Below are 13,503 nucleotides of genomic sequence, written 5' to 3' on the forward strand. Positions count from 1 at the left end.
CAGGAGGCCCTGGATTTGAACCCTGGACCTTCCATGTGGTAGGCGGATGCTCTATCAGTTGTAGCCAAATCCGCTTCCCTAAGTGTAGTTACACTTGAACTTCTAATGCTCTGTGTTTCGGTATAGAAATTCCCAGAATTTTTTGAGTTGTATATTTCTACGTAGGCTTGAGGCACAGAAAAATTTACAAAGTAAAGGCTGTAAAACTGCAAGAAAAATTTTCTTCCTCTCTTTTCAAATAAGGGTGTTCATAAAGGATTTGAGATAGCTAAATCTAATTATATTCCTTAAGTTGCATAAAGTATGAAATTGTACATATTGTCAGGATACCAGTGTAAAAGTTCCCTTGAGGTATTTCCTAGGAAAATCAGTTGTTTGTTATGAACATCTTATTTTTGAAGAGGGTGGGAAATTCTCACACAGAATCTGGCTTTTATTGAATTATTTTAATAATAGTTATAGAATACAATGGTAAGATTTACAATTAAAACAAATATAACTGCTATATAAAGTTGGAATGTAACAGATATTGGAAATTTTTATTTAAATCATTCAGATAATATGGAAAGAGAATGGTGGAAGAATTTTTTTAGGGCTTGAAGAATTTGAACTACATTTGGCAAAGAAAAGAAGAAAAATGTTTATAGATTACTTAAAAATGAACAGATTAATAGAGATTGATAAAAAATGATGATATGCCTGCATTGAGCAGCCGAATGATATTTAAACAGTCTAGACACAATTCAAAATATGACAAGTATAGTTTAAGAGCCTGGTTTTCAAATTCTCCAACCTTAATTTGGAAACCATGAAATAAAATTAAATATACTTTTTTTTTTTTTAAAGGAGGTACCGGGGATTGAACCCAGGACCTCGAACATTTGAAGCAGATGCTCAACCACTGAGCTACATCCGCTTGGTAGAGTATACTTTTTTGATCCCCACACATGAGCATATGATTTTGAAATAGGCAATAATGGCCATTTGTTGTTGCTAGAATTGAGTGAGCATCATGAAATTGGTGTGCAAAGATTAACCTTAAATAATTGTGGAGGAGGAAAGATTGGAGACAGAAAATTCTCATCTTAAAGTCACTTAGGGTCTTGATTAGAGCAGTGTCAATTACTTAGCTTTTCTAGGCCTCACATCTTCTAGCAATTTTGTTACAATTTTTTCCTTAATTTTCATTAATCTGCTTTGTCATGAGTAACACATATAATTTTGTGTTTTCTGGCTATAAAGTTTCTTTAAAATCACATTTTATAAAATTATTAATGAGACTTTTCGTTCCCATTTAGGTAACCAGTGGAGTTTTATTAACAATAATCTTCACACTCAGAGCTTAAATCGGTCTTCCAAAGGCAACAGTAGCCTTGATAGATTATATTCCAGAAAAATCAGAAAACAACTTGTTCATCATAAACAGGTAATTGTCAAAATAGGTTTATTTTAATGTTTGAGAATATTTTTTTTTAAGGTAGACTTGCTGCTAGATCTTAGGTATGACATTTAATGAGCTCCTTACCTTAGGAAATAAATGCTTTTGAGATTGAGTTCTTATTTATGTAATGGTGACAATGTGTAGCTTAAAAATTTTTTGTGATGTTCTTTAAATACTCTCTTTACACCACTGTTTTGAGACCACCATTATCCTTTGCCTTGTCAAAAAGTCCTATATGTTCTGATTCAAACTCACTCATCTTTCATGGTGACCCTAGAGAGTTCTTTTTAAATACAAACCTAAGCATATCATCCCTTTCTTGAAATACTTAATGGCTCCCGGTTGACCATTGGATGTAGGTTATACTCCTTAGCATGAATTTAGGATATCCGTGATCTTCCCTTCTGCCTAACTTTCAATTTTAGTTTCATAAAGCACTAGCCATATTGAGTTTCCTGAAACACCCCCACCTTTTTCCTCATCTAGAATTTTTACATGTGTTAAGTAGTTTTACTTTCCAACCTCATGCTCTACTTCTATTAGGGAATCTTTATTTTGTTAACTTGACATCTGTGTGTTTTACTGTGTATAAATGATTGCTTAAGAGTATTGATAGGGATTATAGTTATGTGCTCTTTTATGTCTGGCTTCTGTAGCACAAGATGATGTTTTTGGGATTATCTAGGTTATTTGAGTATATTGGTAGTTTGATCTTTTTTATTCCTGACTATCCCATTATTTTTATATTAATTTTCTAAACAGGTTTGTTCATTTTCCAAGTTATACACCCTTTAGCTTTTGGTATTCTTTTTACAATATAAGCAAATATGCATAAATATTCTTCATTCCCAACATGTGTGCATACACACACAACTCTATTCTTTTCCAGAAGTTATGTATTAAAATGTGGTTTTATCAGTTTTTATTAATCTTTATCAGTTCCACAGTCCCTTTTGAAATTATACGTAGAGTTTATTTGACATGCATTTCTACCTGTAGTAAATAATTCTTTTCCATTATATATATAAAAAAAGGTCTATCAAGTGATTCTATAGCAAAATCTTCTAATTACTTTCCATCTCCTATCTTGCCGTGAGAACTGACTGATTCTTAATGATATTATGGAGAGATATCTTAAGGTCAGGATTTGGAGATCTGCATGTAAAAACCAAATCCAAAAGATAATTAAATCTTTTTTGGAATTACTTATTCTGCCAGGTTGAGGTACAAATCATGCGAAGAGTATAACAATTTACTTTATTGTTTTTAACATTGTTTGTTATAAGATTTTTTTTTTTTTAAAGATTTATTTATTTATTTAATTTCCCCCCCCTCCCCTGGTTGTCTGTTCTTGGTGTCTATTTGCTGCGTCTTGTTTCTTTGTCCGCTTCTGTTGTCGTCAACGGCACGGGAAGTGTGGGCGGCGCCATTCCTGGGCAGGCTGCACTTTCTTTTCACGCTGGGCGGCTTTCCTCACGGGCGCACTCCTTGCGCGTGGGGCTCCCCCACGCGGGGGACACCCTTGCGTGGCACGGCACTCCTTGCGCGCATCAGCACTGTGCATGGCCAGCTCCACACAGGTCAAGGAGGCCCGGGGTTTGAACCGCGGACCGCCCGTATGGTAGACGGACGCCCTAACCACTGGGCCAAAGTCCGTTTCCCTGTTATAAGATTTTTTTACTTGCCTTTTTTTTCTTTTGAGGCATGGCATGCCTATATTATATTGCACAAATCATAATTCTATACCTCGATGAGTTTTTAAACCCGTAAACATATGTACTTACTTGTAACCATCCAGATAAAGAAATAAAAACATTTCCAGTGCCCCATAAAGGCTTCTTGTTTTCTTATTCAGTTCCTTTCTGTATTCTTCATTTACATGTCACCGAAACAACCAGAAATGAATATTTTTAAAATGTTTTTGTCTTTTTCTGGAAATTATCATATTTGCATATAAGGATTTATTACTCCTACCTTTTTTTTCCTTTTTTTGTAAAGCAACTTAACTTACTAAAGGCAAAGCAGAAGGCTTTGGTGGAGCAGATGGAAAAAGAAAAAATACAAAGTAACAAAGGCTCATCATACAAACTTCTGGTAGAGCAAGCAAAACTAAAGCAGGCTACTTCAAAGGTATATAAGCTGTACTTTTTAATAAAATTACCTCAGAAAAGTCACTTTATCTTTTAGTATTTTAAATTATTTGAGTAGTTAAGTATCTTTAATAATAAATCAGGAAATTGAAATGTGTTTTATTTTAATTGTAAATAGAAAAATTGTTCTCTAAAGACAACTTTTTTTTTGGTACATTAGTTTTTAAATCAAGGAAATATGTGAAAAATGTGAACTTTAAGTATATTCTTACTATATTACCTTCAAAGTGGAAAGCAGTTAATCATACAGTTTTTTTAATAGGGCATTGACAAGGTGCTGTATATTTCATATTACAAACTGAAAATATACAGAATGATGATTGCACATACCACTGTATTGGTCTAAAATTCAAATTAATATGTAAAGTATAAATTATGGCATCTGTTTTTCCCCTTAGTTATGTTTTTGGAAGTTTGAGGACTGTCTTAGAAAGTGAAACTAAGGTTTGGATCTGGTGGTGCTGGAAAGTCTAAAATATAGCATGTCCTTTTTAATTTAAAATTAAGTTCAAGTGATTTATAAATGAAATTAAAAAGCATAATTTGATTTTTTTTTAATTTGGGAGATAACATTTATATTTAGCCGCTAATATAAAATTTATATCTAAGCCACTAATACTATACTTATTCCACCAGGTTTTGCAAAATCTTTGAATTCTTTACTATTAATCTTGCATGAATTATATGTAGGATATATTGGTAATGTTTACTTAGATTTTAGATTTGGCCTAATAGCCTTTCTATATATATATATTTCTTACTGTATTTGTAAGTTAGCATTGTACTTTTTTTTAACAACTCAGATGTATTGATACATATCAACAAAATGAATTCTATAGAATTTACTTGTCTGAAATTCTGTTATATATTCTATACCTTATTCTAAATAGGATTGAAGATACATTGATATTTTGTTCTTTATAGCTTGTAATAATCTTTTTCAAGTTTATGGCTTATCTGAAATGTTTGTTAGGAATAGTAAATTTGCTGAATAGTTTCTCCCCATAAATAAATTTGTACTAAAAGTATTTTTTTGAACATATTGATTTAAATATTGTAAAATTCTGTTTGGCAGCACTTCAAGGATTTAATTCGGTTACGTCGGACAGCAGAATGGTCCCGTTCTAATTTAGACACTGAAGTAACCACAACAAAAGAAAGTCCAGAGATAGAACCACTTCCATTTACCCTGGCCCATGAGCGTTGTATCTCAGTAGTCCAAAAACTTGTTCTGTTTCTCCTCTCCATGGATTTTACCTGTCATGCAGATCTCTTATTATTTATTTGTAAGGTAAGTAAAAAAAAAAAAAAGGGCATAATTCACAAATGTAGACTTAGAGGGTAAGGAAAAGAATTAGGAAAGTATGAAGTTTTTAATTGATTTTTGATAAACAGCAATAATGCTTCTTTTATTTTCTACTTATGCAGTTATTTAGTTTTTTTAACAGTGTCTTGAAAGATTTTTTTAAAATGTTGCCAGTTATTCCTAAATAAACCTGTTTTCCTCTAGTTAAAACTATGTGATGTAGGTTTTAAATGTAGGTGGTATTGTATGTCAATTTCCAACCTACCTTTTTTATAGTAATTAAAATTATATTAAAATATATATAAATATATACTAAAATATATAAATAAATCCTATATAAAACAGGAAACATACAAAAAGTATCAAATTATAGCAATGATTCTAAATTCCTCATTTATAGAAATTATTCTCAACCCAGATCTTTAACCACATTTTAATGTTTGATGTACATCTTTCATTTCTTTTGCATTTCATCCCAAGTAATATATTGATTCCAAAACCAAATTTCATTATTAACTATTATCCTGACCCTTAAGTATTTGTAATTGTTATTTAAATGTATATTTTATAAAATGTATTACAGGTTCTTGCACGCATTGCAAATGCCACGAGGCCAACTATTCATCTGTGTGAGATTGTAAATGAACCCCAACTGGAAAGACTTCTATTACTTTTGGTTGGAACTGACTTCAATAGAGGAGATATATCTTGGGGTGGTGCTTGGGCTCAGTATTCCTTAACTTGTATGCTACAGGATATTTTAGCAGGTTTGTCAGGATTTATTTTTCAAAGAGTATGTGAAAATTAGCTTGTCATTGTCCAACTAATTAATCTTTAAAGGAAATTGTAACTCCCACACAATGTACCATTGTAGCAGTTGCAACCATTTAAAATTGCTTTTTAATTTAATTATGTTGATAATTGTGATAAGTCCTTGAAAAGGCTTGAGGTTGTTAAAGTTCTTTGATTTTGGAGCCAGTCTGCTTCATTATGAATACCAGCAGTGTGCCACATATTAGTTTTTCATATCACCTTAAAGAAGTCATTCTTTCTGTGCCTCAGTTTCTTCACCTTTAAAATAAGGATAATAGAGGTTCTTTCCTTAAAGGTTGTTGTGATGAATATAATTTTTTATATATAATTATTAAAATAATTACTTGTAGAAATTAAGCACTTTGTGTTTTCTCCCAACAGTTTCTTTGCCATTTAAAGGTAATGCAGGATTCCTGTCATTTCCTTGTATAGGTGGGAACTCATTTTCCTTAGACTCTTAAGAGTTGGTAGAGCATGTGCGTTGTCATTCTCTAAACTAGAGGAAATATATGTATTAATATGTTTTGGAAGTCGTGTGTAATTTGCTAAAGCAGTTAGGACTGTCTCCTTACATACAGGAGAATTGCTGGCTCCAATAGCCACAGAAGCCATGGAAGAAGTAACAGTGGGTGATGATGTAGGTGCAACAGCTGGTGACTCTGATGACTCCCTTCAGCAGGCTTCAGTTCAATTGCTAGAGACTATAGATGAACCTTTGACACATGATATAACAGGTAACATTTTTTAATTGTGTTGTATTTAAAATATCTTTCAGACATGTCTATTAAATGAAAATGGAGTATTTCAAAATGACAAATATTAGTAAAGTGTAAAATTAGCTTTATTAGGTCCTTGTTCTTAGAAACTAAATCTATTATCTTCCTGATAAATACATTTTGCTCTGATTCTTTGAATGAATGATCATTACAATAAACTACCATCCTATTATAATGCCCAGTAATTTTTCTATAGTTTAATTTGGCTATGTGAAAAAAATGCAACCTGGAAAACACAAAGATGTGCATTGGTGAAGATAATAAGATAAGGTCTCTTCTACAAAACAGGATTTTGTTGTTGGCTTTGGTGTGTTTTGCTTTTGTTTTGTTTGTTTTATCTAAATTATTTTCTTTTATAAAAAGTACGTTTGTATCCTAGCATGCAAAACTCTTTGTAACCTGGCTGCTCCTTAGTTTTCAGGAGTCTTTTTCACTCACTACCCTATATATGCCAAACAATCTAGTCATTTTCAACTGTCATTCCTGAATCATCTGGCATTCTTTATCCTTTTTTACCTGATATATTTTAACTGATATCCACTTTCAACTGATATTCTCTTTATCTGAAGTTGATTTCCTCCTATTTGCTTAATGAAGTTTATGTGATGGTATGATTCACATAAATCATACAATTCTCTAAGAAGCTTTTTGATTACAACCAGCAGAATTGGGGATAGTGCCATCTGTGTTTCCCTTGCACTTTTTAATATCTCTGATAGCACTTATGTTGTAGTTTGTTCATTTTCTGTAATAACCACCACCATTCCCCACCATCTCCAAATTCAATTAATTTTTTGGAGGGTGGAGATTTTTTTAATTAACCTTCATTTATGCAAGAAAAGAACCTGGCATTTTATAAATATTTTTTTAGTATAAGGGCAGGAATAATGAAAAGTGATAGAAAGCTAGTTAAGAATTTGGAAACATCTGAGAGCAAAGTAATTTCTTATTCATAATAGAAAAATAAGTTGCAAAGCAGTTTTGTAGCCTAATCTTTTTTTTTCCCTTTAATAGTGGGTAATGTGTCCTGTAATATTGATTCAATGAATATTTTTATTTTTTTCATTCCAGAAATGTTAATGGTTACTTTTAATAGCAAACTTTGTACAACTTAATTCAATAAAGGCTCATACTGTGGACTTTTTTCCCTGGGAAATCAAATATCTTTGCACTGCAGTTTTAATTGCATGCTTATGGAGTGACACAGCTGCATACTTATTAATGCTTAATTGTTAAATGTCAAAATTTAGAGATTTTTGTATCGGTAGGACTATATACATTATGTGCAAGCAAAATAGTTTTTTCTGTAATTAAAAGCAATATATTGGCTAAATTTTATGTGATCACTTTCAATTATTTGAAGGTGCACCTCCTCTTTCTTCTTTGGAAAAAGATAAAGAAATTGATCTCGAGCTGCTTCAAGATCTAATGGAAGTTGATATTGATCCCTTAGATATTGATTTGGAAAAGGATCCTCTTGCAGCCAAAGTTTTTAAGGTACGATATATTATTCTGTGCAATTAATGGCTTTCATCTTAGTAATTACTTAAGAGGAAAATACACATATTATTATCAAATGTAACCATGTATTCTTTGTACTCAAAATACAGCAAATTGCTGTGGCTACTATAGTAATAAAAAAAAAACAACCAATGGGACAATATAATGAGAACATATAACACTTTTATTAACATAGTTACTAGTGTTATATTTTCTTTTATATTAATTAAAGCTACTAATAAGGATGGGGAAGCATAGTTAGGGATTACCAGCATTTTAAGCAGCCTTTAACATTGTATCAAAGTTGAGTTTATTCTAGATTCTCCTTCTGTGTTAGTCACAGCTTTTTCTAAAGAAGCTATACCCTGAATACTTTATATTGATGCTTTTCTTTTTGTGCGTAAGACAGTAATTCTCTCAGGTTCTAAACAAGTAAGGCATTTTAAATTTGACAGATTATGAAGAAAAAATTTACCATTCCAGAGATCATTAAGAATATAAGTGGGTTTTGGGAATTTATAGGATGCAGAGAATGTTTATTTTGATTTTTGATGATTTAAATATATTAATATACATAACTTCCCTCTTAGTGAATAGAGAAAAAAAATCAAAATTTACTTTTTTTATTCTTTTAAGCCAATAAGCAGTACATGGTATGATTATTGGGGTGCTGATTATGGCACCTACAATTACAATCCTTACATTGGAGGTCTTGGAATTCCTGTAGCCAAGCCGACAGCAAACACAGAGAAGAATGGATCACAGACTGTTAGTGTTTCAGTGTCACAGGGTAAGTGTGTGTTTGTATTCTAAATGATATGTTTTCTTAAATTTATATATACTTTGTTTCTTGACTTGTGTAAGCTAGGAGAATTTAGTATGTGGAAGCTAAGTCATGAGTGACAGTCACAGGTGTCGGTCAGTCAGTTGGGGTCATCTTTTTGTTTGTCTCTCAAAGCCTAACAAAATCAATCTGTGGGCTCTGTGAGAATGCCTATGATATTTTAATTATGTTTCCATTTAGTTTTTTCTTATCTTTAAAAATAAACTTTGTATTTTATTCATAAACAGGTTGAAACCATATTAAATATTTTCACTTTCTCATACAGAAAATATGAAATTATTTAATTTTAATACTGTTTTTTTTTTTCCAAACAGTCACACTCAAAAGTTTCAAGTACAATACAGAGAACTTTAAATATTGGGAACTATTTAAGAGTTGCTAGTCTGACTTTATGTATCTTTTCTTGTTTTTTATTTAACAAAGCTTGACATTCTTCTACATTAGAACTTTTGGACGTACATTCCATCAAAATATGGATGGAAAAAAATACAAACTAAGTAAATAGTCTGTGCCTTAGGAAACTTTTTTTTTTTTAACTCACCAATTTGCTCATTTATTTTTGAATGGGCTCCTGGTTTCCTTTTTTTGTTTTTTATTTGTTGAGTAATAATTTATTATCATTATTTATTTTGATGTTCACATTGTCCTGGATTTGACCAATGCAGTCTCCTTCAAACTTGTCTCCCCTCTTTTACATGTCCTCATCATTCTTTGAACATTCCTTGTTCTCTGGCAAAACAGGATGCACCAGATTTATTATTTACTTTCCCTGCCCTAGTCTGGGAATCGCCCATTTCTTTAAGAAGATTGGTTTTTCCAAACTTTTTCATTTAGGAGTGTGGATAAGATACTAATGTTTGGGTGCTGAACCTATTCCTTGCTATTTTGGTGATTAATTCCAGGGCCTCTCACTGGTAGAACTACGGAATGTATGTGGTGTGTTGGAATTGCATGTGTATGTGTGCTGTGTTACATATGCTATATATATATATATATATTTGTGCCTTTGTTGTTATATCTGTCTTTGTTGAATATTGAGTTCACGTTGATACATCTGTTTTTTTTGTAATTACAAAAGTTGTACGTTTACAGAAAAATCATATATAGAGTTCTCATATACCATCCTATTAACTTCTTTCATTAGTGTAATACATTTGTTACAATTAATGAAAGAACAATTTTATAATTGTACTATTATCTGTAGTCCATCATTGACAATAGAGTTCACTGTTTGTATTGTACAATCCTATGATTTAAAAAATATTTTATTCTAATAACATATATACAGCCCTAATACAACATATTTCCCTTTTAACTACATCCAAATATATAAGTCATTGCTGTTAATTACATTCATGATGTTGTGGTACCATCACCATTATCTAGTATGAAAATTTTATGATCACCCTAAATAGAAACTCTTTATAAAATAAGCATTAACTCTCCATTCACTATTCCCACCTCAGCTCTGGTAACCTTTACTCTAGTTTCTGACACTATGAATTTCCTTATTCTAATTATTTCAGTGAGATCATGCCATATTTATCCTTTTGTGCCTGGCTCATTTCACTCAATGTGATGTCTTCATGGATCATCCATGTTGCTTCATGTATCAGAACTTCATTCCTTTTTTGCAGCTAAATAATATTCCATTGTATGTGTATACATATTATATATCTATTCATTGGCTGATGGACACTTGGGCTGGTTCCATATTTTATCAATTGTGAATTATGTTACTTTCACAGGGACTGTACCATCTTCCATTCCCACCAACAATGAATGAGTGTTCCTATTTCTACATTCTCTAACACTTGTAATTCCTTCCCTCCCTCCCTTCCTTCCTCCATTCTAGTGAGTGTGAAATGGTATTTCACTGTGGTTTGGATTTGCATTTCCCTAGTAGCTAATGATGTTGAGCATCTTTTCATGTCCTTTGTGTCCATTTGTATATCTTCTTTGGAGAAATGTTTATTCAAGTCTTTTTTCCAGTTTTAAATGAGTTGTTTATCTTTTTATTGCTAAATTGTAGGATTTCTTTATATTTTCTGGGTGTTAAACATTTATCCATATGTAGTGTTCAAGTATTTTGTTCCATTAAATAGGTTCTCTTTTTACTTTCATGATGAAATCCTTTAATGCACAAAAGTTTTTAATTTTGATGAGGTCTCATTTATCTGGGTTTTTTTCCCCATTGTTTGTGCTGTGTGTGTAAAGTATAAGAAAGCATTGTCTAGCACGTGGACCTGAAATTGCTTCCTTATGTTTTCTCCTGGGAATATAGTTCTGTTTTTTATACTTAGGTGTTTGATCCACTTGGAGATGATTTTCTCATACGAAGTATGGTAGGGGTCCTTCTTCTTTCTTTTGAACATGGATATCAGTTTTCTCAGCATCTTTTGTTGGAGGAACTATTCTTTCCCCATATATACTTGGCACCCTTGTTAAAAATCACTTGGTCATAAACATGAAGGTTGATTTCTGAACTCTCAGTTCAATTCTATTGATCTCTATGTTGAAGGCATGTGAGATTTTGTCAAATGTATTTTCTGCATCACTTGAGCTGATCATGTGGTATTTTTCCTTTGTTCTGTTGATGTTTTGTATCATGTTTATTGATTTTTCTGTGTTGAAACACACTTGCATACCAGGGATAAATCCTACCTGTCATAGTGTATAATTCTTTTAAAAAGCTGTTGGGTTTGTTTTGCTAGTATTTTGCTGAGGATTTTTGCATGTATATTAATAAAAGATATTGGTCTGTTATTTTCTTTTCTAGTGCTATCTTGATCGGGTGTGGTATGAGGGTGATGTTGGCATCATAGAATTAGTTAATGTTCCCTCCTTTTCAGCTTTTTTGAAGTTTGAACAGGATTGGTATTCATTATTAGAACGTTTGGTAAAATTCTCCTCCAAAGCCATCTGGTTCCTGAACTTTTCTTTGTTGGGATGTTTTGGATTACTTATTCAGTCTCTTTACTGATTATTTGGTTCTTGCAATTGTATATTCCTTCTTAAGTCAGCATAGGTTGTATGACTAGGAATTTGTCCATTTTATCTAGATTATATAATTTGCTGGCATACAGTTGTTCATAGTATCCTCTTATAATTCCCCTCTTCATTTGTGATTTTAGTTATTTATGTCCAGTTTCTTTTTTTGTCATTCTAGCTAGATGTTTGTCGATTTTGTTGCTATTTTCAAAGAACCAACTCTTTAGTTTCTGTTTCATTTATCTCTGCTCTAATCTTTTATTTCTTTTTTTCTACTTGTTTTTGGATTACTTTGCTCTTCTTTTTCTAGTTTCCCCTGTTGGAGGTAGGTCTCTGATTTGAACTCTTATTTTTAAGATAAGCATTTAGAAATTTAAACTTCCTTCTCAGCATTGCCTTTGCTGCAGCCATAAATTTTGGTATGTTCTGTTTTCGTTATCATGTTCCTCCAGATCTTTCCTAATTTCCCTTGTGATTGCAGCTTTAACCCATTGGTTGTTCAACAGTAGATTGTTTAATTTCCAAATATTTGTGAATTTTCCATTTCTCCTCTGATATTGATTTCTAGCTTCATCCTGTCATGGTCGGAGAAGATATATGTATTTCAATATTTTTTATTTTACTGAGACTGGATTTTTTTTTTTTCCTTTAAATTTAGGGGTTTTTTTTTGAGAGGTTGTGCGTTCAGAAAACAATCATGCGTATCATACAAGATTCCCATACATTGCCCCACCACCAACACCTTACATTGTTGTGACATGTTTGTTACAATTGATGAAAGAACACTCTCATAGTATTACTGCTATCTATAGTTCATAGCTTGTATTTGGTGTATTATTGTAACAAACCGTCTGTGTTAGTCAGCCAAAGGGTTGCTTATACAAAATACCAGAAATTGGTTGGTTTTTATAAAGGGAATTTATTTGGGGTAGGAGCTTACAGATAGCAAGCCATAAAGCTTAAGTTACTTCCCTCAACAAAGTCTCTTTGGAGCAAGATGGCTGCCAACATCTGCAAGGGTTCAGGCTTCCTGGTTCCTATGTTCCTGGGGCTTGTTTTATTCTGGCTTCAAGGTTCCTTCCTTTCTGATGCTGGCTTTTCTTTCCTTTGTGTGCTGTCTTCCCAGGGCTCCAGTTTAAGTCTTTAGCATCAAACTCCAAAATCAAAACTCCAACAATAAAAGCCCCAACTCTCTTCTTTGCCATGCCTTTTATATGCCCTAATCATAACTCAATCATGTCCAGGTACAGATCAGATTATAAACATAATCTAATATTTCTTTTGGAATTCATCAATTATACCAAACTGCTACACCATCCTATTATTAACACCATTGTTAGTATTGTATATTAATTATAGTTTATGAGACACTGTTCTTGTATTTGTACTGTTAACCACAGTCCATCATTTACCACAGGGTTCACTGTGTTATATGGTCCCTGCCTTGTACCATCCATCCAAAGTATACCCTCAGTGGCCCTCATTTTCATCACAGATATGTGCTGTCATCAGCTCACTCCATTTCTGAACGTTAATTTCTTCAAAAGTATAAAACTCCAAAAAAGACATGAATGGGACCTCCTCAAAATTAAACACTTTTGTGCTTCAAATAACTTTGTTAAAAAGGTGAAAAGGCTGCCTACACAATGAGAGAAAATTTTCAGAAAGCACATGTCTGATAA

At 32.3% G+C, this 13,503-nt stretch overlaps 1 protein-coding gene across 19 annotated transcripts in view; it reads left to right on the plus strand.

The window, feature by feature from the left end:
- Nucleotides 1-13,503, plus strand: part of BIRC6 (baculoviral IAP repeat containing 6) — a 285,301-nt gene that overhangs the window by 139,621 nt on the left and 132,177 nt on the right. For all 19 annotated transcript variants that reach the window (XR_011646085.1, XR_009181110.2, XM_058278359.2 and 16 more), the window contains exons 33-39: nucleotides 1,299-1,426; nucleotides 3,440-3,571; nucleotides 4,667-4,882; nucleotides 5,481-5,664; nucleotides 6,289-6,444; nucleotides 7,850-7,983; nucleotides 8,623-8,776. Coding sequence is in view for 17 of the 19 variants with exons in the window: in XM_058278359.2 (XP_058134342.1) it covers nucleotides 1,299-1,426; nucleotides 3,440-3,571; nucleotides 4,667-4,882; nucleotides 5,481-5,664; nucleotides 6,289-6,444; nucleotides 7,850-7,983; nucleotides 8,623-8,776 (1,104 nt within the window). In the remaining 2 variants the exon portion in view is untranslated. The remainder of the gene's footprint in view (nucleotides 1-1,298; nucleotides 1,427-3,439; nucleotides 3,572-4,666; nucleotides 4,883-5,480; nucleotides 5,665-6,288; nucleotides 6,445-7,849; nucleotides 7,984-8,622; nucleotides 8,777-13,503) is intronic.

This window comes from Dasypus novemcinctus, chromosome 17 (genome assembly GCF_030445035.2).
Source record: "Dasypus novemcinctus isolate mDasNov1 chromosome 17, mDasNov1.1.hap2, whole genome shotgun sequence".
Lineage (NCBI taxonomy): Eukaryota > Metazoa > Chordata > Mammalia > Cingulata > Dasypodidae > Dasypus > Dasypus novemcinctus.